Consider the following 27,409-nt stretch of genomic DNA (forward strand, 5'->3'; position numbering starts at 1 on the left):
GTATCAGAACTATCATAACTACTCACCCAACCCACCATATACACTTTTCCAATCACTTGCTGTTAGAGTCATGTATTTGATCTGCTTTCATATCTCTGATATAAAGGAGTGTCCTTGTAGCTTCCACTACGGAAGCCAGAGAAGCCCGAGTGAACAAACTATCAACACTTGATCAACGTAATGTTGATGACAAACTGGTTGTGAACAAAGTGATTTACATTACAACATTTATGCCGCGTGACAAGTGAAAGCCACACAATTCAAGTTGTTCACCACCAGTTTGTCATCAACATTACATTGATCAAGTGTTGACAGTTTGTTCACTCGGGCTTCTCTGGTTTCCATCATCGGTATCACCTCTGAACACAGTGCCATGCTCCCTCCCAGTAACACTTTATCCTTTTCCCATTTCCATCGCTATATTGTTATATGACGATGGAAAATGCCCACATCTTGCACACCTCAATTGACCTTTACACTTCTGTGTTGTGTGCCCCACTCCCTAACATGCGTAACATCTGATTGATCTAAATCCTCTTCCCTTGCAGTGATTCTGATTTTGTATGTTTAATTGGGTGGTTATGCCCACTATTCAAGACTTGAGAAATCGCTGAGGCGGTAGAGTATGGACTATGATTCCAATTAGAGAATCAAGGTGCTTATGGAGAAAGGATTGGATGGATCTGGCTGGGTTTTATGTGTTTTATTTGCAAGTTGAGATTGGGCAGGAAGCTTAAACTGTTACGGGTTGCAGTAGTGATAAACCTAAGGCGACTATCCAGTGCTGCATACATACAGGTATACATGATCTTACAACGGTACCCTACCTGACCATGGTTACATACACCTATAACTATCTTTGTATACTTATGTCAGCCCCTCACCCTGGCTTAAGTTACATAATTCGTCATTATTCGTTAAAAAACAATAACCAAACAAAAACAATAAACAAAAGCCAAGAGTTTAGGTCCAATCGCACGTTTCTTGAAGGTAAGGCAACATCGGGGCGGGGCTTATACCTTGAAGGGGGCGGGGCTCGCACCTCAGCGCTGCAGCGGGTCACGTGCTCTATGCAAATGAGCCAGCTGTCCGGGAGGAAGGATCTGCTCAGCTCAGCGGCTCTGCGGGCTGAAGATGGCGGATGGAGAGAACAGTCTCGGAATGGCTTTCACTGGCGCCTCCGATATGGACGAGCCTGTTGCAAAAAGGGCCAAAATGAGTCCGCTGAACCATTACGGATTTCTAGCCACCAAAGCAGACCAGTTTCCATGCGTCGCCGGTGCTACTGAGAGCTGGGAGACGGCGGTGAATTGTGCGCACCCAGCGGGGAAGGAAGCGAAGCCGGCGATGGCGGTAGAACAGGCCCCAGTAGCGCTAGGCGGAGACAACAATGGACTGGGAATGCTGGTCTCTGAGCCACACAAAACAGTTATGAAACGAGAAGACAGCGATGAACTTGGGGCGATTGAGGAGAGTGCTGGTATGGAGTATTTATTTGTTAACGCGGGCGTTTATTAAAGCTGTTGCATTTACGTGACTGTCAGTTTCCCTTGACTTTAAAAGTAAAGTAAGTTTCTCAAAGTGGAAAAAGTTGGAGTCTTCGGGGAAAACATTCCATTTCATCAACGCTAAAAAATAAAAAATAAACAGGATTTTTACAGTTTCGAAATTGCTCTTTGCTGGCCAAGATCTTTATTTTTCTACCCGAAAATGAGATATCCCTTGATAACTGACAACGTTGGCCGCTGTTTCTGCTTGTTCGCTTTCCAAACGTCTTTCCTAACATCGCTTTCCAAACTTGTCAGCTTTTCTGGAGCATGGAGATCTGTCTTGTAACGGCCTGGCCGTCACACCGGAGCACATCCATGAAGACGATGACAGATCCTCACATGCGAGCTCCAGTGACTGGACCCCTCAACCCCAGATAGGTAAACGAATGCCGGCTCTTGCTGTCAGCAAAGCATGTGCAATTGTGCGGTTCTGAGATTTTCCCTGAAATTTGGGACAGGTTCCTACAGTTTCATCCAGCAGCACATCAGAGAGACCGATCCCAGGGCGATTCTGAGGGACTTGCTCCCCGACACCGTGCTCCCACCGGATTTAGACGACATGACCCTGTGGCAGATCATCATCAATATCTCAGAACCTCCGAAAAGGAAGAAACGAAAAGATGTCAACACTTTAGAAGATGTAGTCAAGCTGCTAAAGGAAAGCAAGAGGATCCTTGTCCTGACTGGTGCTGGGGTACGTTCTGCTGTGTGGATGATGTTCAGTTAATGACGCTATAGTTCATCTTAATGTTTTTCTTTCATTCTTAGGTGTCTGTTTCTTGTGGCATCCCGGATTTTCGTTCTAGAGATGGAATTTATGCACGCCTTGCTGTAGATTTCCCTGATCTTCCAGACCCTCAAGCCATGTTTGACATCGAATACTTCAGAAGGGACCCAAGACCATTCTTCAAGTTCGCCAAGGTAACTATTCAGTTTAAAGATAATGTTTAGTCTAATATCAGCTTGAAAGTTAATTTAGACGTGTTAAATGTCCTTGGACACAGGAAATCTACCCTGGTCAGTTCCAACCTTCGCTCTGTCATAAATTCATATCCATGCTGGATAAGCAAGGGAAGCTGCTGCGGAATTACACCCAAAACATCGACACATTAGAACAAGTAGCTGGAGTTCAGCGGATTATCCAGTGTCACGGTAAGTGCTTGAATATAGCTTGTTATTCTCATGCAGCTTTGTTTGTGCTCGTTAAGGTGGCACATGTTTCCTGCAACACAAAGAAAATATGGCGGTGTTGGAGGGGGCAACTTCCCAATGTGTTTCTGCTCAGTCTGACCAAACAGCTCAGATATTACTTCATCTGACCACAGAACATTGTGTCAAAACTGTTTTTCTTTTTCTTGGAAGCTCGGCTGTGTTAAATTTCTGCAATCTTGAATCGGTTTCCTGATTGGACGCCGGTCGATTTCTCTCAGCATCTGCTAGTTTGTGGCTAAATTCAGCGATTCAGGGCAACAGGACTATTATCGCCTTCTAAAAAGGGATTTTCTTCCTCAGTTCAGTGTTTTCATCCTGACCATGACAGAAACGACTATTGGAGGCAGGTGAAAAATACAGTATTTCAGTTCACCTGTCAGTTTCAATAAATATCCCATAACAATTGGAGGCAAACAGCTGACTACCACTCTGTGTGAATGAACGTTATTTAATGCCAATATTAACTTGCAGCATTCTTTTGAAGCATGAATGCATGTTTAGTCAATAAATACATAACCATTTTTACAAAAATGGTTGTAACTCCTACACTGTCACTGGCACACAGCAAATATCTCCATTGATGTTCAGGCTTCAGATTGGAAAAATCCCTGTTGTTTTTGGTGAATTTTAACACTCAGTTTACCAGAAATAATTATGTTTAATGCAAAATTTTGAATTTTAAAAATAAAAATGAACACTCAGGGGCTTGACGTTCTAGCGCCCTCTACTAACTGCCCGCCATTACCTACCCCTGAAACTTCGGGCTACAACAATCATGTTTTGTGCTTTTTTATTTTTTTACATTGTTCAATTTATGTCAAGTGGACACAGAAAAACAGCAACCCTTATAAATTGCAGTTACTTGGATTTGGCGAAAAATAATTCACAGCACAAACAACATTCATCTTTACAGAGGCACATTTTATCACAATGTTATGCCTTGAACATTTTATGCCGCCTGAATACATTTAAAAAAAATGAGTCTAGTGTCCATGGTGAAACTGTGTGTAATTCCTTTTTCTTCTCTTCAGGTTCATTTGCAACTGCGTCCTGTCTTGTCTGTAAACACAAAGTAGATTGTGAGGTCATAAGAGAAGACATCTTTAACCAGGTATTCATTCTTTGTCCTAGTCTGTTAGATTACACACTGAATATTTCAAGTCTCACATAGGATTTAGCAACATCTGGGTTTGAGGTGGCAGATTATAGTGATTCTTACCTTGTCCTCTACAGCAGGGGTGGTCAGTTCCAATTTAGCATATACAGATATCTGAATAATTAAATGGAAGTTTACATTTTTTAGACTCTTTCAGCTAAATTAAGTGCACCTTCTAGTGTTTGACAGTTCATTTGCTTGAGAACTAATGTTCAGCATGTTTCTTTTGCCCTGTGCTTTAAAAACAACATCCGTTTTCCTCCAGGTTGTCCCTCATTGTTCGCGCTGTCTGGATATTCCTCTGGCAATCATGAAGCCTGATATTGTCTTCTTTGGAGAAAATCTTCCAGAAATGTTCCACAGGGCCATGAAGCAGGATAAAGACGAGGTGGACCTCTTGATTGTCATCGGTTCTTCACTTAAAGTTCGGCCGGTTGCCCTCATCCCAAGTACGTAGAATAAAAGAAATAATCTTTACTTTTTTGTTATGTTCACAGATTGCACAAAGCTGTAGTTTTTAACTGGCCTGTCTTCATCCCATCCAGACTCCATTCCTCACGACGTGCCTCAGGTCCTGATAAATAGGGAGCAACTTCCTCACCTCAACTTCGATGTGGAACTACTCGGAGACTGCGACGTCATTGTCAACGAGCTCTGTCATCAGTTGGGCGTGGAATACGAGCAGCTTTGCTCCAACACTCTAAGACTCAATGAGATCACAGAGAAACCTCCTCGGTTACCAGAACAGTCACCTAATGAGGCCTTGTCTGCTCCCAAGGATGCAGCTCATGTGGAGCAGAAGCAGCACAGCATAGACTCAGTAACCAAGTCTTCACAGGAGGAAGAAACCCCCAATGTCCCTGAGACCGCCACTAAGATTACTACGCCTCCGCAGCCTTGCCCAAATGCTCAGCGTCCAAGTGAAGAGACGACCAAGCCAGCAGAGGGAAGCACAGAGGCTTCACCAACAGAAGAGCCCACTGAAGTGAAGAACCACACCTCTAACCTTCACAGACGATACTGGATGAGTCGGATCAGCAGAAGTCCAGTCAGCAAACGGCTTGAAAGTAAGCTGGCTAGAAATATCGGGAAGGAATTGTCTTAATTATCTGTTGTGAACAATAATACACTATGAAATATTCTCTTGACACAAGCAAAGTGAGTCAGAAATGGGTTTTCTCCAGATACGCCTTCAACATCAGTGTTTTGTTTCCCGCAGCAGGTCAGTACCTGTTTCAGGCACCAAATCAGTACATCTTCCACGGGGCTGAGGTGTACTCCGACTCTGAAGATGACACGTCCAGCTCCAGGAGCAGCGACAGCGATGAGTCCGAGAGCAGCGCAGATGGCGTGGAGGACGACAGCGACCCAGAGGAGGCGGCAGCACTACCGGAGGACGCAGAGACGACCCTCAGAGACACAATACCCAGTGATGCCACGTCCGGTGTGCAGACAGACAGTACATCAGAGAAAACAGAGAGCACCATGCATCTTTAAGTGTAAAGTACACAGTCAACGAAGCACTAATTGTTTTATATGTTTGTGAGTTTGTTATATTTTGGATCCATCAACCTTTCTATTGTTTTCATAAAGCAGAAACTGTGTGACAACTTCATGCGATTATGCGGCAACTGTCTTTTTCATTGTTATGGGTTTGTTTTTTTTCAATTTTATAAATTGTCTGAAACTCCATATTGTATACTATTTACTAAATAGAATGCCTTATTAGTTTTAACTTTTTTATCTCTATATGCCAATCTCATTTCACACTCTTTAGCTTATGCGCTGGTCCTTCTTGGGCAGTTTACCAAATTCAACACTAGGCAAAGTTTTTGCTTTTCTTCCAGTTAATTTAAGTGCATCTGTCCCGGTGTGATGTCATCTCTGACCTGTATGTCTGAGTGTAAATTTGTAAATCTGCTGCCTGCTAAATAGTGCTTACTGTGAGTTTCAGACACACAAAGGTTCATATAGTTTACTTGAACACGTTGTTTAACTTAAACTCTCAACGTTTTAACTCTGCTTTCATGCCAGTCAACGCTACAAGAGGAAAAGTACTTTAATTGTAGACCAAAGAACTCCTGATCAACACCCTCCTATGTTGTGATAATCTTTGTACGTTTAATCTGTCATTCTTTGGAAAATATAACTATTGACAAGGTGTACCACGTGGCAGCTATTTTCTATGGTCAAGCCTCTTATTTTTATACTCCTGTCAGATTGAAAGAGTGGAGGATAATCTTTCTCTCCAGATTTATGCTCAATGTGTCATTTCAAACTTGTATGTATCTTCACTCACTTCACATTGGAAAATTGTACTTTTTACATCAGTGTAATATTGTTTTTGTCACTCGTGTTACTTTTTTACTGAATACATACATTCAAAATGAACACAATTATATAGGTGTCAACACTACCTATGAGCATTAATTGCATATTTGAGGCCTGTAGGTTTGTATTAGATAAATGTAAATGTCTACAAAAATGTTCATACTATTTCCAAGTTAATGTTTTGTTAATGATTTAAGGATTGATTGTTCATATGGTGATTGTGAGGAAAAAAGGTCTCCAGCAGTTAACGGTCATTTCTCTTACTGAATGTAGGCCATAACCTATACCGGCGCCACCTTTAGTGCTTTCAATGGGTCTTTATTCCATTTAGAGAATTTTCCTGGTTTCTCTAAGAGACGCCCGGTAATTTTCTTAGAAGATTTTCTTTCCTGTCTTTTCAAATTCAAGTATAAGGTGTGGAAATTTGTTGATGGGGGTTTCTTAATTGTGTAGTTGGATGCTTTTGAATCAAAGAATTTATCTACAAATACTAGCAAATGGAGTCATCGGTCATCAAGAATAAACCGGTGAAGCTATGTGAATGATTTGCAGATTGCAGGTCTGATGGCTTATAAAGTAAAGAAAGTGTGGAAAAATCAAGCCAAGAAGCAAATAACATCAGAGAGCAGTTGGGAGGTTAATGGCTGTAAAAGTGAGGAAGCTGAAGAACATGCAAAAAGAAAATCAGTAAACCATGGAGTAAGGAATGTGGAGGGTTTTATGGAAGATCCATTTATCAAGGCCTACAAAAATTAAAGGATAGATAGCATCAGAGGAGGGAATGTCTCAAACCTTAGATAGAGATGCAACAAAAAGGTTGCTAGTCTATGAGTAAGGATGGAATTCATTGATGTAACTCCCCAAATCAGCCATAATTGGAGATTATACGGAGGTCAGTAGGTCAGCATGCAGCTCTGAAGGCGGTGATACCTGTAGATGAATACGGGGGAAGAAAAGCAGAAAAACTACACAAGAAATAACAACCTTGTTCAGGAGGAGAGGAGAGGAGACCATTTCCCAGTGGGGTAACAGAGGTCTGTCAGGTGATCATGTTTCCGGACCCTGGCAGCCTCGGCCTGTAGCAGCATAACTAAGATGTGACCTAATGATTAGACGACCCCCTAAGTATGATACTTTGTCTGTCTATGATAGTAACTGGGAATACAGAATTAGTGACAATAAACTTTTTCAAAGAGGAAGGTTTTAAGCCTGATCTTAAAAGTAGAGCTGGAGTCAGCCTCCCGTACCTGGACAAGGAGCTGGGAACACAGAGTGTGGAAAGATGTTGCAGGGGGAAGGAAGATACCATGGATGTAAAAAACAAACTTCAGTGGAGTACAAGCAGTCCAATAGCAACTGGTCAAGAATTCAAGGCATATATCCATGTCAAAGCAGAGTATTGAGGAAACGTGGTCAAAACCACAACTTAATTTTGTCATTAATGTGTGTGTGTGTGTGTGTGTGTGTGTGTGTGTGTGTGTGTGTGTGTGTGTGAGCACAGAGAGATAATGGCCTTGGTGGAGGGTGTGCCACATCTATGAAGGAGGGTATACCATGGATAGTTTTAGGAAAAGAAAAAGATATGGAATATATTGTAATACTGTAGAGATCTGGAATAATGATAGTAGATTAGTTATCATTGATTTTTACAATCTATAAAAAATGAGATGAACTGAGTCAGTAGAGGGACAGGATAAAAGCTGAGTAATGTGGTTATTGGAGTGTGCACAACATGTGTAGGGGAAAATAGAACATGATGGCACTGTGATAGACGAGTTTATGGATATGAAAAGATTGGCATGTTTACATTATGGTTCCTCAACAGGAAGAGGTCCTAAAATGCTATCAAAATCAGTATAACTCCACATTATTATCCCATTCCAGAGCAGACACAGCTGTATGGGATGTAAACAATGACACAACTGTTGGCATTGATCACTATCCAATATATTAATATCCAATATCTAATATATTATTAATATCAAGAGAGGAAATTGTAATATTAATACAATAGATAATTCTGTGGAGTGATAGTATTTTATTTTTATTTTTATTTTTTATTACAGTTATTACACCAAAACACTAGAGATCAGAATGGGAAAGAAAATGTCAGCACCAAAGCAGACAGCAGAAAGTAAGCAATAAAAATTCAAAATGCACTTTTGTAATGTGTTTTCAAAAGCTATGGATGTTAATAAATTTAGACAATATTAAAAGGAAGTAGGCAAAGACAAGGAAAACAAATCGAGAAGCAAAAAGAAATGATTGGATGGAAACTGAAAAGCATAGTAGTTGGGGAAGAAATCAAGTTTAGCTGTGATGTAATTATGAATGGCACATTATGTTCGGTTGACGGGATAAATTTTGCAATTTGTAAGAACAACGTGATTAAGTAAAAGTATTTAATATGCATATACTGTACCTTACATATTGCGTTGTATGCCATTGCAATTATCATTACAGACCACAGGATGGCGGTGATGCAACATATCACAGTTTGCCGCAGCCTTAGAATATCGAAGAAGAAGAACTTGTATCTACACAAATGTGTCGTAAAATATTCTACCGTAAAGCGGACATGATCGGAATATAGTTTGTGTATTCATCTGACATAAACGGAAAAAAGGTGTCTTACATTGTTGACTATTGAAAATGGAGGCCACAGACGGCGACTCTTTTATCCTAAAAGACGATCACAACCATAACTATCGTTCCAGTAGAAGTAGTAAAGTCTCGTTGGATTCCAGGGCGGTCCCGCAGGCGGTGTGTGGACCTGTGCTAATGGGAGAAGAACCGGAGACTCAGCGAGGCAAAGTCTGGACCGTCGATCTTGGAGGAGCCGATTCAAGCAGTGATAGTAGCGAAGCCAGTGAGACGGATTGTACGGCTCTGACAGCCACGGCTGAGGGGAAATTCGCCCTCGACTCTACGCCCAAACTCCGTAAGTTGGTTCATACGATGTCCTGATGTTTAACAACACCGACGTGTTGTCATGTTTCCCTTGTGTGGGTGGATGGTCTGTCTCATATTTCTTTACACAAACCTGACGTGTCCGCTGCTTTCCCGACTCAGTTCTAAATGCACTGACTTTAGAAGACTACCGTAAAAACCATTGGCCGAATTTAGAGAAGGCAATTGACCGCCTCCTCCTCCACAACCCCACAGAGCACATCTCGGTCTCTTATGCACAGATTTACAGGTCAGGCAGTGTCAACAATCACATTTCATTTGAGCTGAATCTTTATTTTGATTTGTATTTCCATGCTAATCCAGTAGGCTTAATGATTTGGTTTGTCCTTCTTTGTCTAGCTATGTCTACAAGTGTGTTTGCCAGCAGCACTCCGAACTGCTCTACAATGATTTGACAGCAAAAATAGCAAATCACCTGCAACAGGTTTCCACCAGTTTACAAGTAAGCCAATGCAAATGTCTTAAATCATTATTACAAACCTGTAAATTAAGCACGTTACCCTTTTGTATTTCAGGCCAGCCCACCGGAGTTCTTAATTGAGAACTTCAACATTGCTTACACACAATACGCAGCCTCTCTTCAGTGTATAGTTCCCGTGTTTATGTACTTGGTATGCATCTTTTTTATATACATCTTATCAGCAGATGTTATATGCTATGTTATTGCTCATTTATTTTCTTTGAAGCATTTTTTTTTACCATTTCAAAATGTTTCAGAACAAGTTTTACATTGAGTCAAAACTAAATAGAGACCTAAGGGAGGACCTGATGAAGCTATTTGCTGATCATGTTGCAGAAAAACATGTCAACGAGTTGATGCGTGAGTGTTTGTCTGGGCAGTAATTACCCTCTTTACTATCAGAAATGCCCTCTGAAATATCCATATTCTCATTTACTCTTTCTTTGCTTTTCTTTCAGCACTTCTCATTACAGCTAATTCCATGCCTTTTCATGTGCAGCCATCTACTATGGCTGGTGTGGTTAAAGGCCTCTACAGCCTTAGACCAGGTAAGCTATGAAGCTTTGACCTATAAATGGCATCACGTTCTTCCCTGTTGTGCTGCATTCAATTTTTAAGAGTTGGGCTCTTTCAGAGTGGGCTCTGTTAGCCCCATCCCTCTTCTCTGGATTCATTCCTCAAATCAACCCTCCTGCTCTGGAGTCTCTGCTGCCTGATTATGCTGCTCATGACCAGAAGTTACAGCTGGAGCTCTCAATGAAAGGTTTTCCACGGTCAGTTTTCTGAGACGTCTGAGCCTCTTATGTGCATGCACTGCCTGGGCGATTGTGATGCCGTTGTGTTTTTGGATTCCAGAGGTGACCAGTCACGAAAACGGGCCAACGACGACTCCTGAAAGCCCCAAAAGTCCCAAAATCAGACACATTGCAGAGCTGCTACTCTACTTCATCCCAATCCCGAGTTTGCTGCTGCACAAGGTGCAAGATGGAGAGCGCGTTTCCTGTTACGCTCCCTGGAGAAGTGGTCGCGAAACGCTGTGAACGTTAAAGGACCTGATGATGACCGCAGACTTCATCTCACTGCACTAATAAGAAAAAAAAAAGCACAGCGGCATCTGACATGATGCATCGTGCCTCAGTGTCTTCGCGGGGCACCGCTGAGCATTCAATAAGCATTGCATTATGTTCTGTTTATTAACGAGTGCCTTCCTGCTGTCTGTCCTGATCAGACGGGCCAACGTTACGTCTCATCCCCTAACCTGTAGGAGTGAAGTGCATTTTTGGTAGACAGGGCTAAACCAGACCTTCTGTTGTTGCTAATCTCTTTATTCAGGTGGCTTTATTTATGACAGAAGTGTGGATAGAAACGGTAAAACCACAATGGATGAACCAGTGAGACTGCTCTTGGTGGGATTTTGTCAGTTTTGCTAAACCAAATGGGGCAAGTAGGACCTGCAGTACTGTTGTCTTTATAGTAAAGTGACAACCGATGACATCATGAAGCCTCTGGCTACAACAACTGGGTGGGTGTGTGTGTTGTCGATTCTGGACAAAGACGCACAACCAGCTCCACTTGTTGAATGCTTGGCCAGTGTTGACTTTTGCTCAGGTTTTGAATGTCCCAATTGAAATGCTCTGTTCTTTTTTTATTCTGTTCTTGCTCATTTTTCTATAATGTCGGCAGGCTTCTGTAATGCACTAACTCCAGTGTGGTCACTTAGAAAAAATCCTTCCAGGAAACAGAGGTTTCTCTGCAGTATTTGCAGGGTGTAGCAAATCATCAGAAGAAGATAGTCAGAAATATCTAAGAGTTGATTTAAATGTGCGGAAGGTTCCCGGAGGCATCTCTTTTCTTTAATTTCTTTTATCATTGCTTGTCCCATTAGTTTGAGTGGTCAGAGTCATTAAAGTATCGCCTATTTTCAGCTGGAAAACTTAGTCACTCAGCAATACGAGGAGTTAATTCTCTACAAGTGATTGTGAACAACTCAAATTGTGAAATCCAATGATGCTTCCTGGAAACCATCAAATATGCAACTGAACTTTTTATTTTAGTGGACGTGCATATTTAATTTCATTAACATCTGCAGGCTGTTCCTGCTGTTAATGTTTGTCTCAGTATAGCCGTCCATTTACACTTTATTTTGTCACATCAGTTTGGTTATTCACATATAGAAGTATTTGATACACTGTTTTAAGTGTAAATCGATACTCAGGTGTGTTTTGGGAAAATTAAAATCCTCCTTCACTTTAAAAATTGCCAAATGCTGATGTGCAAGTGAACTTTTTATAAATGAATGACATTGAAGTAGATGCCAAACCCTGACTGGGACACCTTGAGATTGACCTTTTCTGTTTGCTAAAAAAATGTTCATGTTCAAACAACCTATCAAATGTGAATAAAACTCCACTTGACTCAAATCCTGTTTCAGAAATGTTGCCCCGAGTGCCCCCCCTAAAAAGACATTCATGAACCTTGTGTGAAATAAATGTAAAAAATGAATAACCACACAGGAACGGGAGGAGCGCAGCATCGTTAAATGGAAATTAAAGGTTACAGGTGGCATCTATTGCTGCTTTTTTGCAGAGTTAGATGCTCAGAAAAGTTTATTTTGTCTGAGACCACTGCAGGTGAACTTCCTTTACAGCATGCTCCCCCCTCCCATCCCTTCCCCTCTCCTCCCACTGCCAATAAGTGACACATGGGCCAGGCTTCCCCAAAATAACCTGCGACCAATGCCCTGACAAATGTTCCTTGTAGTGGCGAAAAGTTCCCCCAGCTACTCGGCTCCATTTATTCCCCCCACTATAAACTCGGGGTTAGTGGTAAAACCGTGAAGGCTGGACAGCTGCCTCCATTTGAGGCTTTTTCCACAGGTGGCAGCCGCAGGAAGACTGGAATCTCCTTGTTTGTGCACACGTGCACGCACTCTTTGCAAGGCCCAGCTGGGTTTATTCTGAAGGTAAATGTCACCACCTGCGATGTGAATTGTCCAGTGTTGTGTTGTCATAAGCTCTGCAAAATGTCTGACAGCGAGTCTCTGGTCTATTTCTGTTGGAATGTTTAATTGAATTATGTGTACTGGCGTGGGTCGTGTGGTGTTCAGGGTCACATAATTAAAGTTCTGCTTGTGCCATTTGATTAATGATTATTTTGGCTGGTCAAATTTCGGATAACAAGGGTGAGCCGGGGAACTGCTTTTTTGTTGATTTTTCTTCGTGTAAGCGGAGCCCTCAGCTATTATTAGATATGACTTGGTGAGCCTGGAGCCTGTTTGCAGAGGATTAATGCACACAACAGCTGCAGCCTCGGGTTTGTTGGAAGGGCACCGGGTATGTCTCTTAATTGCACTGATTTGAGTGTCAGTAGCATGTGTCCCCTGTCTCAGGACTGTACTCAATAACGCACCTATAATCAGAGTTGTTGCAAGACTAAATCTTATATATTTGTAGGTTTTATATATTGGGGAGGGGGAGACAAGATTATTTTATTGCAGATCTGGTATCAGTTCACAAACCTGATACCCAGTCAAGGCTGAAATCATGCTAAAATAAAAACGCTATTTTTACCAGATGTCCCCTGCGTTCACCTGCAGCTTCGGAATTCCAGAACGATCCAATATTTCAGATGTGAAATAGAGTGAATTGTGTTCAAAACAAGATCAAAACAAAATATTGTGATATTTAGACCGGAGCGTCTTGTTACCAGTTGCACACTAACAGTTCTTGTGACGTAAATTGTAAAAACAGCTGTGAGGAAAGGGTCCTTGCAAGCGTATTCATCTTAATTAATGTCACAGATTACCTGGTTTTGTTTTTCACAGCATGCAGGAGAACACAGAGCAGCCTCAGTCCCTGTCTCAGCTCTTAAGGGAGAGCTACATGGCTGAGGCCAGGGCCCAGCATCGTCACAGCCGCGCAGATGCCTCCTCCTCGCACCTTCAGTTCCACTGCCCCTTGAAGGGTAAAGCAAATGACCACATGGGCCACGGCGATGTCCATTTCCCAGATCTCTCAGCCTTCCTGAGCCAAGAGGAGCTGGACAAGAGCGTAAACCTGGCCCGGCAGGCCATCGGACACGAGGACAGGGCAGAGGTCAGCGCCTCTGTCACCCCAGCAGCCCTGTCCAAAACCCACTCATCCTCAGCCTCATCTGAACCCCTGCCTGTCCCATTGGCTAACCACTCAGTGGCCCCCTTCACCGCCCCCACCAACCAGCCACTTCCTGAATTCAACAAACTGCCAGCAGCTCACATATCCTTCACCCAAGACAGGACGATGCACAAGACATCCTCACGGCATGACAACATGATCAGGAACAGCCGGGACAGCGGCGAAGGAATCAATGACTCCAACAGGGGGGGGAGAAACGCTCCCTATAACCTGGAGACCCAGTCCAAGAAAGAATTCCTCAACAAGGCAGCGGACTTTATCGAGGAGCTCTCTTCTCTGTTCAAGGCTAACAGCTCCAAACGGATACGACCCAGATCTTGCAAATCCCACCGGACTAGGAGCCAGAACAAGAGCCACAATGATGGATCATTTGATCCCCTGGATGAGGATACCAGGGAGCGTGCCCTCATGTCCACAGAGGAGGAGAGGGAGAGGCCTTACCCTGCTGCTAGCCACCAAACAGAGGAGCAGCCGGACGCTGGGATCGGCCACTTTCAGGACTGCAGGATTACTGAGGCGCTGCAGCAAAACTGTCTCGACCAGGACGTCGAGAAAGACACCGACGGTCGTGTCCTGACAGAGACGTCCTACCCAGCAGAGCCTGTATGTGAGCCGCCTCATTTTATCCAGAAACTGAAGAGCAGGGAGATCGCCGAGGGCAGCAAGGTGCAGTTGGACTGCATCGTAAGAGGATTCCCGCTGCCTGAAGTCAGGTAAGCAAACCCAAACAGAGCTGTGGCGTCACGTTTCCATTCAAACTCACTGAATCTGAAGTAAATTATTCATATTTAACCATTTATATTATATCATCCACTCTAACATTCGGTTTAGTTCCGTATTAGTTGTTGGTCAAGCTTTCATCGGCCCAGATTTGTAGTAAAATGTATGAAGTGTTGCCATGGAGATAAACCTAAAGTGAACATTGTGGAAATCAGCTGTTGTTTTCAATAGTGATTTCACACAAGTAAAAAAGATGATTAAATCAGAGGCCAAGAATGGAGAACATCACATGAGCAGAGCTGCGATGATGCTGAAGTTCCTCAGTCGTGATGCTGTTTTTCTGATACTTGCAGACAAAAGTGACATGTGATGACAGCTGTTCCTGAACGGTGCATGTGCATGATAACAGAGAACCCCCAGGGTTCCCTGCCTCTTCCATAGAATGATGTCCACAAAACACGACCCACATGTTGACCCCTCGGCAGAAATGAAAACATTTTTTCAGCAAGTGAGATGGTTTTAGCCATCGTTCTGGCTTATTCGTGACACTTATGTTAACCTTGTCTGTTAGTCACAGGGTGTCAGACTATAGGGGGCATGGGCTTGTTGGTCTCACTAACATTGTTGAGCCATGAACGTACACTTGTCTGGAGAGAATGTCGCTCTCTGCCATTTTTAGCCCGGACAAGCACAGCGAGCTGTAGTTGTGTCTGATAATGGAACCGAGCGAGCTCTTGACAGCACCGTGACGTGTCTGGTAAGGTGCTTTACACTGACATTCCTCAGCCACTATCTTTATTTTCTCATTTAGAGAGCTGCTTTTGTTCTTTTTCTGCATGTCCCCCAAATGTGCCACTAGTTTGTGGTGTGGCGTTTGCACTTGTCCCACGAATGTTCATTTTATGACGTTTAAAACCTAAAACTGCCGCTGTCATCACTAGTTGTATTTTAAAGCCAAAGTTTCAGGCTCAGATTTCCCGTCCCTGGTGTGTCAGAGTGAAACACTGCGTGTATTACAAGTCTATGTTTAGCACTTTGCGTATGAGATTGTGTCAGTCAGTCAGAGCTCTGGGCTCCAGTGGGAATCTCCTCGGTGGCTCTGACATCCGTAGGAAAATAACCCCGACAGGTGCAGCAAGCAGGGTCTCAGCCTCACAGACCGTCCAGCTCATCTACTACTCATGCTTTCAATTTAGACCCTTACTCATTTGAAATGATATAGCTCACCTCAGATCTGGCTGACTAGAGAATTTAAACTGAAAGCTACGCCTGGATTACTGGCTTGTTTTTAACTGCTGGATTTTGGTGCTTGTAGAATATCAGACAACATAACTCTGACCTTCCCGTACGAATGTTCTACTGCCCTGATTTTAGAATTCCATCTGCACATTCCTCTGTGTTCATTGGCCTGATCTGGTAAAGCATCAAAGTTCATTTGTTGAAAATAGATTGAGCATAAGTCGCTGGTCAGGATGTGGAAAGCTGGACGTTTATTATTAGCATATGAGAAAATTAACGGGCTGTTTACGACTGGAGCTCAGAGCTTCGGGAATTTACTGCTATTTTTTTTTGTTTGGTGTTTCCAAAAGTATGGAGCCTTTTTATGTCATAAAATAGCCAGAATGATTAAGTATAAGAGATGATTTGGCTTCAGATGTTTGTGATGTGTTTGTTCTTCATCATAGTCTTTAAATGACTGGGATCTTTTCCCCAGTATTAGTGTAGTGAGAGACCAGTGTCAGGGGGCCAGTTAAGAGAGGAGACGTCCTGCTGAAACAAAATTGCAGGTCGGGACATTTATTGGAATGGAAATAAGCCAGACCTTTGTGTATTATTGCAGATGGTTTTGTGAGGGCAAGGAGCTGGAGAACAGCCCTGATATTCAGATCATCAACGACGGCGAGCTCCACTCTCTCATCATCTCAGAAGCGTTTGAAGAAGACACCGGGCGCTACTCCTGCTTTGCCTCTAACATCTACGGCACCGACTCCACGTCAGCTGAGATCTACGTGGAAGGTGGTGTCCGTCCCTTCCTCACGGCCACAGCTGTGCTTTACCCTGTTGCTGATGAAGAATGTGTGTTTATTTGTGCAGGTGCCTCCTCCTCTGACTCCGAGGGAGAGCATCATTTTGAACACACAGCCCAGTGAGTGTTTAAGCCCCATTTTCATTTTAACTATTGAGCCACTTTATTTGATCGCGAGTATCGTCTTTCTTTCTGCTATTTGAAGGTTTCAGCCAAAATCTTTACCCCCATTTTCAAGTCAGGCTCTCTCTGCAGAGCAGGAAGACCCTCTGTTATCTCCTGAAGCAGCCACTGAGGAACCAGCAGAGCCACCGCCCCCACCAACAACTAACCAAATACCCCCAGAACCTCCTGCAAAAATACTTCCAGTCTCAGATTTCTCCCAAACCCCGGCGAAGCCTGCAACGCAGGTGACCGAGCAGGCGGATCCAACGCTATCTGTGCAGGGGATTTCTGCTTTGTCAGCAAGTGACCCAGAACATCCTGAAAGTCAGACAGCCATTTCACCCGTCTCCTTGCTGCCGCCAGCGCAGTCCGCCTCAGCAGCCACCTCGCTGCCTTTGAGCGCAGTCCCATCCCCTCCGCCTGCCTTGACACCTCCCACCCAGGCATCCCACCCTGAGGTACAACCACCATCAACTTCCGCCCATATTATTAGATTAGCTCTGTTTGTTTTAACCACCTTATCAACTAATGTCCAGAATCAGGCCCCCAGCTGTAATTATCTGCAAGGTCTGAATGGGCAGCCTGTCATGGCAGCACCCATATTCACAAAGGTACGTTCCTCTGCGTGTTCTCCACTCTACTCTTCATCTGCCTTCAGATCTACCATCGACTGTTTGTTGTCCCTCCAGAACCTGCAAGAGCTCTATGCATCCGAAGGCCAATTGGTGGTGCTAGAGTGCCGTGTGAAAGGAGTACCGTCCCCGCGAGTGGCCTGGTATAGGAATGAAAGCATGATTGAGGATTCCCCAGATTTCAGGATCCTACAGAAAAGTAAGGCATAATTATGATTGTTGTTGTTGTTGTTAGTAGCAGAAGTAGCTGTGGCAGTAGTAGTGGTCATTCAAGTTCAAAAATATTTAATGATCCCCTCAAGCACTTATTCTACAGACTGGAAACATTAAAAAGTGTTTTGAACAAACTGTGGCCTGTGTAGAAGCCTGCAGGTATATTTGTATGTGTTTTTGGAAGTGCAGTGGAAAGACTTTTTCCAAGGAAAATCTTCTTTTAAATGTTTTTTTTCCCGTCCGTATTTCACTTGATAAGTATGGAGATGTGTTAAACTGCGTTTGGCATCCCACTCAAATGTTTTGTGGCTCTGTGGAAAATTAAGATCACAACTGACATCCTAAGAAAACAGTGACTCAGCAGTGATGGGGAACTTTTGGTGTTTACTTCTGTTCCAGAGCCCAGATCTCCAGCTGAACCAGGTAAGCGTTTGAATCCCCACCTTCATGCACAAGGGATGTGTGCACCAAAGCAGTTGGTTGTGTGTTAATGATGCTGCAGCCACAGTACATATTGCCTTTTACTGAAGTGTTTATAGTCTAAGCCGAGCCTTGTGCTCCTCTTCTGTATATAAGCCAAGGCTGCGTTCCCCTGACTCTAGACCATATAAGGCTTCCTCTCATCCTGTATCAAACTGCCCCGGTAGATCACTGTAACCTGATTTAGCTGCAGATAGACTCAAATGCAGAAGGAGTTTTTACCCACAAGTTGTGTGTCTGTCCTCACTAATGCATACTGGAAGTCTCTCTAGATAAGAACTTGGTTTTATGTAGCAACACAGCATTGTGTCATTTTAAAAACCAATTATATTTTAGAGGAAATATGCACTCTGGTGATTGCTGAAGTTTTTCCTGAAGATTCTGGCATGTTTACTTGTACTGCAAGTAACACGTTTGGAACTGTCTCCAGCACAGCTGCACTAAGGGTCCAAGGTAATGTTTTCTAAAATTGCTGGCATCCATTTGCTGTTATTAAATTGCATCTAATTAACATATTTCTGTGATTTCATCAGGGAATGGCAACAGCAACCATGTCAGGCCTTTGAGCAGTGTACAGGTGGAGCCTGGCCAAAGCCAAGAACCCTCCCCCTCAGCTTCCATGGTGAAACCCCAACCAGAGGTGACTGTGACCAACAGCATCAAGCCCCACTCCAGCACCATTTGCCTGGACCCGCTCATCTCTGGTAACGTACGGTTGGAGCCCTTAAACACCTGCACCCTCCGCTTGGATCCCCACAACTCCAGCATGTTGCGACCAGATCCACCATGCACCAGTTCACCCAGTGTGCAAACCTGCAGTCAGAGCAGCAGCTACTGCCTCAGCGCTCAACGTTTAAATCCTGTCTACCTCCACCAGAGCCCTGTTGAACCCAGTGGAGCTAATCCAGAGCCCCAAAACAACCAGGGGGGGCTTTCTTACACCAAACCCTTCACCTTTGTGCCTGCTTATGATGCTCCAGTTGGGCAGGTTTCCAGATCTTCAGTGTCCTTTCGTGATACCAAAGTTAAGGATGCCCCCGACCATGAGAATGGGAATCAGGCTGTAGTGCCTCTTCCGGATCCCCCTCCCAACTCCTGCTTAAAGTCAGGCACCCTGACAAACCACAAGGACCCGCGCTCCAGCTCCAGAGCCGGCCTGCGCGTGCACTTCAAATTGCCGGAGGATGAAGAAGAAGCGCAAAGTGACACATCCTGTCAGTCTGAAGATGCTGCTCAGATGTCTGCCAAGGAACCGCCACCGGTCCGAGCTAAACCCAAACTGTGAGTAGAACAGATAATAAAAAACAACAAGTGGAACCAGCCGATGGCTGCAGTGTGGGAGGAAAGGAGATTTTTATAGATGAGTTGTGAACACTGCTCTTGTGTTACATTAAAGGGTGTAATAAGAGGTGGGAGGTTCTTCCTCCACTGCATTTACAAGCAGCTGCAACCAGCTACAATTCATAAACGCATCCACTCAGACTTCAAATGTGGGCTTTGCAGCTTTCTAAAACAAAGGATGGTATTTTCTACTTGTAAGTCTACGTGTTTTTGATGCTCTGATAGTTCTAGATAATGTTGGAAATGAATTCTTGCATGTTTGATTTTCCTTATTTTAGTCTCATTTGCCTAAAAGACAAAATACAATTTAGATAGATTAGTCTGAGACGTTTTACATGAATTTGATGAATAAAAAGTGATGTATTCAATTTGAAAGCTGTAGGTGAGTAAATGCAGGGTTCTTGTTTGTATCCCATAAAAGGGCAGCATATTCTTCACTGCTGGGGTTTACATGGATGGTTTATTAGAGGAGTGCAGCAAGCTTCCCCCCCTCACCTTTGACCATGTATAGTGTGATTTTTTTAAGCTGGGCTATTTGTTGTTGTTTTAATTGACAGGGACCCAGCTCAGCTCCAGCTTCTGCACAACCAGGTCCTGTTGGAGCAGCAGCAGGAGACGGAACCACAGACACAAACTCAACTCCAACCTCAATTCCACCCCACCACGCACGTCCAGGTCCAGCCCGAGGTCCAGACCTCCGGACAAGGTCTGTCCTGGTCTTCTCAAATAAACCGGGGTCCCAATCCTCCACATTTCCACACCGCGACACCTCCCTCTACAGCTCTGCCGACCTCTGCCCCTCTCGCTCCAATGGTCAACACCACCTTTTCTCCCCCTCTCCAAACCTCTCCTGCTCCTCCTCAAGCCTTGCATATTCCTGCTCCTCAGCTAAAAACGTCCTCACTGGTGACATCCCCTCCACCTCCCCCACAGATAGGAGGAGCTGCTCCTCAGAGCATCCCCCCCGTAAGTCAGATGGATACCCTCCATACTGCCCACCTCTGTCTGTCCCCCGTTGCAAGAGCTGGACCCACAGCAAACTCTCTGACTCCCCTGGCACCAAAGCTGAGTGCGGCGCCCGTGCGATCCACCCCATCCTCGCAGCAGATCACGTCTCCAGCAGCCCAGCTGAGGAGCACCCATGCCTCCCTCATGAATCTCACACCCTCCTCCCTCCCCTTCAACTATGCCCGTCCAAAAGAATTCATAGCTGCACAGACTTTCTCCCCAGTCAGGAGCCCCCCTCTAACAGAATCCCCAGTACCTCTGCTGCAGGAACTTGCTGCAGAGCTCAACTCCTCAGAGGCAAGTTCTCCCACCATTCCACCTTTCTCCCCACCCCCGAGGGTTTTTCCCACACGGGTTCTGATGTCTCCCACCAGCCCTCCATCCTCCCTTGTGTCTTCTCCCACACCGGGATCGTCGTCTCTCCTGAGCAGCTCGTTCGCCATCCGAGCTCAGTCGCCCCTACATGCATCCTCCCCCACCTCCAGCAGCTCCACTCCGAGCCCTATTCAGAATCCCGTGGCATTTCTAAGTTCCGTCCTCCCATCCCTCTCCCTGGCTCAGCCAACCAACTCGATGGGCCTGCCGAAGGGGGCTCCGTCCGGGTACGCCTTTCCCAATGACCTGTCATTCGTGAGACCGATGGTGCAGCCCGATTGACCGTCTTTCATGTCTTTCAGGCTTAAAAAGAGCGTCCCAAAGGCACGACCTCAATCAACAGATAATGTTCGTGAAAGCAAAGAGATTCTCCATGAAATTGAGAAAAAGCTTCGATTTAGAGAGGAAACTCCACATTTTGCACATCAACAGGTACTATATACTCTCATGATTATTTAGCTGATTTCCCTCCATCGGTAGCAGTGGTGAAATGGAAAATGATTTCAAAGACAAAACAAATTACCTAAGACAAAACAAATTAGCACCGAAGTCCTCCTTTATCGAAATGTTGATTTCATTTTCAATTACATCCCTGTTTAGATATTTATGTGTCTAATGTCTGGGCATTGGATGTTGGTAGATTTGAATTGACACAAAGGTGAAGGTATGTGAATGCTAGCTGCCATCTAACCAAATGCTGGTATCTGTTTTAATCTTTTAAAGGATAATTTGGTTGTATCTTAACTAATGTTCATATTAAGGAAGCTGCCCTCACAATGTCTGAGAAATGAGGAAGAACCCATGTTCAAGCCGCACGTTCCTGACTTCATCTTGTACTGTCATTTACCCGTGTGTACCATCACCTAACGTATGCATGCTAGTAACGCCAACTTGTGTTCTTCCATCAGAATGTACAATGTGTGTATGTCAGTGTTCATCATCCATCCCTGTCCTCTCATAGAAGCTGAGTGTTGGGGGGAAAACAGCGAGCAGACCTGTCGGATCAAACTTTCCTGCTACTGTCGTTAGCTATGACGAGGTACAAGGATCCTCCCCACAGCGGCGTGCTCTCGGCTGTACGGGTCATTAAAATAATGCAACTAAAAGGAGAAACCGCAGTTCTCCTAAACTTATCTATAAAGCTTTATCTAATATTACACATAACATTTACTAATATTCAGGGAATTCAACTGATTTTAGGGTAAGAATCCATTAAACTTATTGAATGTTGCTGCTTTCTATACAATTAACTCATCGAAACGTCTTGTTTCCTTTTTTGTGATTTTTTTTTTTTCACATAGAAAATACCCTTATTTCCCAACCACTGTTATTAAATTTGTCTTTTTGTCCTGTCTGAGGTGATGTAAGCATTTCTTAGTGTGACTCAAACAAGGAAGTGAGTGTTGGATTGTTTTTCTTTAATTTTGAGTGCTGCAGTTCATCATCTCTGTTCTCTGTTTTCTTCCACCAGTGCTGCCAGGCATGTGCTGCTGCATGTCATGTGACATGCCAGTTTGACAGTTCTGCTTATAAATTGCTACTCTAATGCTACAGTTACTAGATGACTGCACATAATCAGACTTGTAGTAAGAGCTTGTGCTGCATCTTTGATTACATTTGATGGACAGTTGCCAAAATCCAAAACACATCTCCTTCCTATTCCCTGTTATTTATCATTCTAGACACTTCTGATATAATTTGGAGATCTTTGGAGAGCATAAAGTGGAAAGATTGTAAAAATTCACTATAAAAGAAGAAGAGGCTGTGGTGGAAGTAAAATAAATATATTTGGGACAAACGCAACCATAAGAGTTGCTATCATCCATCTGCAAATCCTGTTGTAAAGTCTTTATATAAACTTTATCAGTTTATCAATTTTGCCAAGCTAATTTGGACCACAGAACAGACAATCATCTAACACCATCACCAGCCTAGGAGTTATAGGAGGCTTTAGGAGGTACCCGCAGACTAACTAGGATGTAAAGTCACCTTTAAAGCTAACTGCAGTTAGACGGTGTGATACCAGGGCACAGAGGGAAGACCAGAGGACTGAACAGAGGAGTGACTTCATTTTTTAAGAGAAAGTGAAAATATTGGCCTATACCTTAAAATGATCAAATCCCAACAGATTAATCCTGTTGGAAAACAGGGAAGATGCATTTGTATTTTAACTCTGAGCATCAGCTTCTAAGATACCGTATGCATGTTACTGTCCAGCACAGTTCAGTGCTGGGATGCATCATTCGGCTTTGACTTTACATCATGGGTTTCTTTTTTTTCCCCAGGAGTACAAAGTGTCCAGTTTTGAGCAGAGGCTCATGAGTGAGATAGAATTTCGTTTAGAACGAACGCCTGTGGAGGAATCGGATGATGAAGTTCAACATGATGATGTCCCCACTGGGAAATGTATAGCGCCCATCTTTGAGAAGAAGCTGAAGAACTTCAAAGCTACGGAGGGCGTCCCTGTCACCTTCTCATGTAAAATATTGGGAATCCCTGTTCCAAAGGTGAGGGAGACACAACTGTAACCCCCCCTTAGGAAGCAATACATTTATCTGTAAATCCTCAACAGGTTTACTGGTTCAAAGATGGCAAGCAGATCTTAAAAAAGAACGTCCATTACAGGAAGATAAGAGAGGGGGATGGAACCTGTGCTTTACATATTGAGTGCACGACCAGTGATGATGATGGGAACTACACCGTAATGGCGGCTAATCCACAGGTAGTACACTTCTTGTCTGAGTTAGCATGAGCTTCCCTCTGAAAGCAAAATCCAAACTCTTGTTTAATCACCATCAGGGACGGATCAGCTGCTCAGGTCATTTGATAGTCCAAACGGGACCTCTCAGAACCCGACTGTCCCATTTTCATTCTCAGAGGTGAGCAGAAGTCATTTGCAAGTGGAGGAACTGGATCATTTTGACATCATATATGATGTCCCCTCTGCTTACACATTCTTTTCAGGGGGCAATCCTGCGTACGGGATGCTGAGGGTGAGCAAACCCAGGAGCGCTTTTTTCAGCCTCATTTCCTTCAAGCTCCAGGAGACATGCTGGCTCATGAGGGAAAACTGTGCAGGCTAGACTGTAAAGTGAGAATCAGGCCAGGGGACCACAGAAAATGTGGGAATTGGTTTTCATTATGTTTTCCCTCTCATTGATTTCACCGTTTTCTTGTCCTCCAGGTGAGTGGTCTACCCATCCCAGAGTTGATGTGGTTGGTCAACGGGAAACCCATCTACTCAGACCTGTATCATAAGATGCTGGTGCGGGAGAATGGAGTGCACTCTCTGGTCATTGATCCTCTGACACAGAAGGATTCCGGCACATACACGTGTATTGCAAGCAACAAAGCGGGACAGAGCTCCTTTAGCCTGGAACTGACAGTCGTGGGTAAGAAAGAGGTGATTCCCTGCTGTGTCTTGTGCCTTGCCTTTGAAGCCACATTCATTCAAATCACTTCCACCCCAGAGAAAGAGATGAAGTATCCTCCCCAGTTCTTGGAAAAGCTGCAGAACATGGGGATTCCCGAAGGAACTCCCGTCAGGTTGGAATGCCGAGTTGTGGGTATGCCCCCTCCTGCCATCTTCTGGAAGAAAGACAATGACTCGATACCGAATACTAAAGAGAGAATCATGTAAGCAAACGCCAGAAGTAAAGTTCTTTTGCCTTTGGTTCCAGTTAAAACTATGTAGGTTCTTTATACCGAGACTACACTCTGACAAATTCGATAAGGTGATGTCCTACCGATTGAATGGTTCCTTTGGGATTTAACTCTTGTGTTTCTGTCTATTTCAGTATGACTCGGGATGCAACAGGATATGTTTGTCTCCTTATCCAACCAACAAAAAAGGATGATGCGGGCTGGTACACAGTTTCAGCAAAAAATGAAGCTGGAATAGTGTCGTGCACATGCAGGCTCGATATCTATGGTTAATATCCTCTATAGCTGCGTAGTTATCAACCTTGTTGAGACTTGTACGGCATTTGTAAGCCTGGCACTCTAAGTCGTAATACTAGCTGTCTGCTGCACCTTCAGCTCAGTGGCATCAGAGCATCCCTGCCCCCATGAGGAAGGCTCCGCGGACAGGCAGCCGCTACGCAGCTCTGACGGGCCAGGGGCTTGACATCAAGTCTGTGTTCCCCACCTCTGAGACCAGCCCCATCCTCTTCTCCAGCTCCCCCGCCGAGGCCATGCTGGAGAGCGAAGAGCTGTGAGGCCGGGTCATCTGATTTGCGTCAAGGAAACCACAAAACTGTGTGTCAACCATCAGCAGTGATGGTGGGTTTTTGTCCTCCACGCTGTCAAGCCACGCGATGCCAGTTTCACATCCAGAAAACAAAAATGACTGCAAAGTCTTAGCTCTCGAGCCAGCAGAGGCCTTAAAACATGTCTGACAGTTTTTTCTATATCAAATTTGGTTGTGACAGTGAGGTTGTTGCTAAATGTTGCTCGCATCAGTACTATTCTCATAATGGTACTTGCTCTCCTGAATTTCATTTTACTTCTTTATTGCAACACATATATACTTGCACTGGTGGTACACTAAGGGTACATTAATTACCATTAGTTAAGGCCTTTATAAGCCTTATCTGTGATTTAATGTGTCAGCTGTTTATTTATTTACATTGTCAACTCAAGGAAACAATTGTCCCATAACTGACAATTCAAATATATTAATGCTCACAATATTTAGTAGTTCAGTCATCCCACATTACACTCCTATCATTAACACACTCATCTACTCATAAAGTTAATTAAGACTCATGACTTCAAATATACCCTAAATGCAATTTTCTGGACTCTGGAGGACTACTAATATTGCTACCACTACTATTACTGTTACTACTACTACTACTACTATTACTGTTACCACTACTACTACAACTATTACTTATTACTACTATTACGACGGTGACTAATACTAAGATAATGACAATATAATTTTCACACTATTTTTAATTAATGTGCAACAACTGTTAATCACTGTACTTATATGGTTAAGTTTTGCTTTTTCCTTTCTTTCAAATTTTGTACAATACATAAAAATATTTTGTTAAATAACAAAGAGTTTTAGAGGATTATATCTTTAATAATTAATCATCAGAAAGAGTTCAGAGGATTATATCTTGAATAATTTAATTTTAAAGGCATCAAACAAATGCATTTCTTGTCTGTCAAATTTTTTGCACCATAATTTTTCATGTGCTTGCGTGACAACATCTATTACCAATTAACTGCTGTATAATTCATCATCACGCTCATCACAATTACAGTCGCGGTTCCCCTGTTGGGTCCCCCTACAGTTGTGTTGGCTGAAACCTAAAGAGTCTTGGTGTGTTTTGGTGTTCTCCACCGGTTCCTATTGGACAGAGATACAAATAATTCAACGTTTAGGACAAAAAAAAATGAGAGGAAGGTTTGAAAGTACGTGCTCCTCTGCTTTAAAGTTGCACATTGTTTAAACGTTTTGTTTTTGAAATAAAGTTATATTTGTTCAAAAACCAGAGGCATTTTTCCTTGTATATGGAGATATTCCAGTTATAGCAGTTGGCCCTTCCTCTTCTGAGGTTAATAAAGATTTAATATGAGTTCTGTCACTGCTGAGAGTTTGTTTTGACTATCAGCATCCAGTTAGTTTAAACCAGCACCAAATTCTAAAAGAATACACCAGCTTAGAAGCCAATTAAGCATTGCTAATCAGTCCAATTAGAGGGGAAGAGAGTTCAAATAAGCATAAAATTACATCCACCTTATGTGACCTAATTATACTCAAAGACTCATTTCACCAGCTGCTCAGTGGGTTGCTCAGTATATCATCCACATTCTATAGATGACTTGCTCCTGGTAATGCATTCAACAGAATAACTGTCATGTTAATGGTCTTTTAAAACACTTTCTTTTATTATATGCTCTGTAATATTAGGTATAACACTGCTCCCAATACTAAAGGATGCCAAGATTTATCAAGATAATCCATAAATCCTTTCCTGCACTTTCTCCTGTAAACATAAGCCCCAATGTCCATTTCTGCATTAACAGGGCTGCACATGTTTGAGTCTGAGCAGACGGGTCACTCCTCAGTGGTGACATATGGCTTTTGACAGAACACATTGCTTGTCCTCCAGTGCTCAGACAAGCCAATCCTGTGAGAGGTTATAGAAAAAAAAATGGGTGGAAGACACGGAAGGTCCGGGCGCCGTCTGAGACGGGGCCCTCAGACAGGACAAGCAGCAGCTGGCAAACTACATCAATCTGTAATCAATGAACCAACTGGTAGATGGGATTATATGCCTAATTGCACAGCTAACTTAGTCCATCCCAAAATGACCAGACAGCATCAGCTTGCGTCCATGACCCAGTACCAGAGACAGGCATTATTCCAGGCCTCCGACAGTTATTAATCATTCATAACCTGCTTCTATACCCAAACTCTGGGAGTGTGGGTCCGCAGTCCTGACAAAGGACGACACCACAGCACAAAAGAAATACATGGAGTAAAAATAATGTGTAAAAGTTATTTCCAGCTTTAAAGTCATTCCATGCCTGTGTGTGTGTTTGTGTGTATGTAATTGAATGTGTGTCCACATCATCTTCC

At 43.5% G+C, this 27,409-nt stretch overlaps 3 protein-coding genes and 1 long non-coding RNA gene across 8 annotated transcripts; 3 read left to right on the forward strand and 1 right to left on the reverse strand.

The window, feature by feature from the left end:
• Positions 1 to 1,085: 1,085 nt before the first annotated feature.
• On the forward strand, positions 1,086 to 6,097 carry sirt1 (sirtuin 1). Of its 2 annotated transcripts, none has more exons than XM_057047650.1 (9): positions 1,086 to 1,480; positions 1,806 to 1,928; positions 2,009 to 2,244; positions 2,319 to 2,471; positions 2,555 to 2,702; positions 3,794 to 3,873; positions 4,184 to 4,367; positions 4,464 to 4,985; positions 5,141 to 6,097. In XM_057047650.1, the coding sequence occupies exons 1-9, from the start codon at positions 1,135 to 1,137 to the stop codon at positions 5,413 to 5,415; spliced, it is 2,067 nt and encodes a 688-aa protein (XP_056903630.1). In that variant the 5' UTR covers positions 1,086 to 1,134; the 3' UTR covers positions 5,416 to 6,097. The 2 variants fall into 2 exon arrangements, with proteins under 2 accessions (XP_056903630.1, XP_056903629.1); XM_057047649.1 differs by having other exon boundaries at positions 1,089 to 1,480; positions 5,138 to 6,097.
• Positions 3,191 to 8,865, reverse strand: LOC130533916 (uncharacterized). The gene is made up of 4 exons (XR_008952710.1): positions 7,517 to 8,865; positions 5,149 to 7,476; positions 3,982 to 4,994; positions 3,191 to 3,821 (listed from the first exon to the last, which is right to left on the reverse strand). It is a non-coding gene; the product is annotated as an uncharacterized LOC130533916 (long non-coding RNA).
• Positions 8,803 to 12,099, forward strand: cacul1 (CDK2 associated cullin domain 1). Of its 2 annotated transcripts, none has more exons than XR_008952709.1 (8): positions 8,803 to 9,190; positions 9,322 to 9,448; positions 9,559 to 9,661; positions 9,735 to 9,830; positions 9,937 to 10,039; positions 10,138 to 10,227; positions 10,298 to 10,452; positions 10,535 to 12,099. XR_008952709.1 is itself a non-coding variant. In XM_057047656.1 (8 exons), the coding sequence occupies exons 1-8, from the start codon at positions 8,902 to 8,904 to the stop codon at positions 10,572 to 10,574; spliced, it is 987 nt and encodes a 328-aa protein (XP_056903636.1). In that variant the 5' UTR covers positions 8,805 to 8,901; the 3' UTR covers positions 10,575 to 12,099. The 2 variants fall into 2 exon arrangements, 1 of the variants encoding a protein (XP_056903636.1); XM_057047656.1 differs by having other exon boundaries at positions 8,805 to 9,190; positions 10,314 to 10,452.
• A 259-nt stretch (positions 12,100 to 12,358) lies between these two features.
• On the forward strand, positions 12,359 to 26,318 carry mypn (myopalladin). 3 transcript variants are annotated; one of them, XM_057047642.1, is made up of 21 exons: positions 12,359 to 12,641; positions 13,503 to 14,564; positions 16,412 to 16,587; positions 16,666 to 16,717; positions 16,803 to 17,220; positions 17,299 to 17,373; positions 17,452 to 17,593; positions 18,007 to 18,030; positions 18,424 to 18,540; positions 18,621 to 19,368; positions 19,986 to 21,038; positions 21,114 to 21,243; positions 21,773 to 21,850; positions 23,097 to 23,318; positions 23,384 to 23,533; positions 23,611 to 23,690; positions 23,776 to 23,902; positions 23,996 to 24,203; positions 24,282 to 24,447; positions 24,609 to 24,742; positions 24,850 to 26,318. In XM_057047642.1, exons 2-21 carry the CDS (start codon positions 13,504 to 13,506, stop codon positions 25,026 to 25,028), a joined length of 5,340 nt encoding a protein of 1,779 aa, XP_056903622.1. In that variant the 5' UTR covers positions 12,359 to 12,641; position 13,503; the 3' UTR covers positions 25,029 to 26,318. The 3 variants fall into 3 exon arrangements, with proteins under 3 accessions (XP_056903622.1, XP_056903623.1, XP_056903624.1); XM_057047643.1 differs by having other exon boundaries at positions 21,776 to 21,850; XM_057047644.1 differs by lacking the exon at positions 21,773 to 21,850.
• The last annotated feature ends 1,091 nt before the right edge of the window (positions 26,319 to 27,409 follow it).

This window comes from Takifugu flavidus, chromosome 11 (genome assembly GCF_003711565.1).
Source record: "Takifugu flavidus isolate HTHZ2018 chromosome 11, ASM371156v2, whole genome shotgun sequence".
Classification (NCBI taxonomy): Eukaryota; Metazoa; Chordata; class Actinopteri; order Tetraodontiformes; family Tetraodontidae; genus Takifugu; species Takifugu flavidus.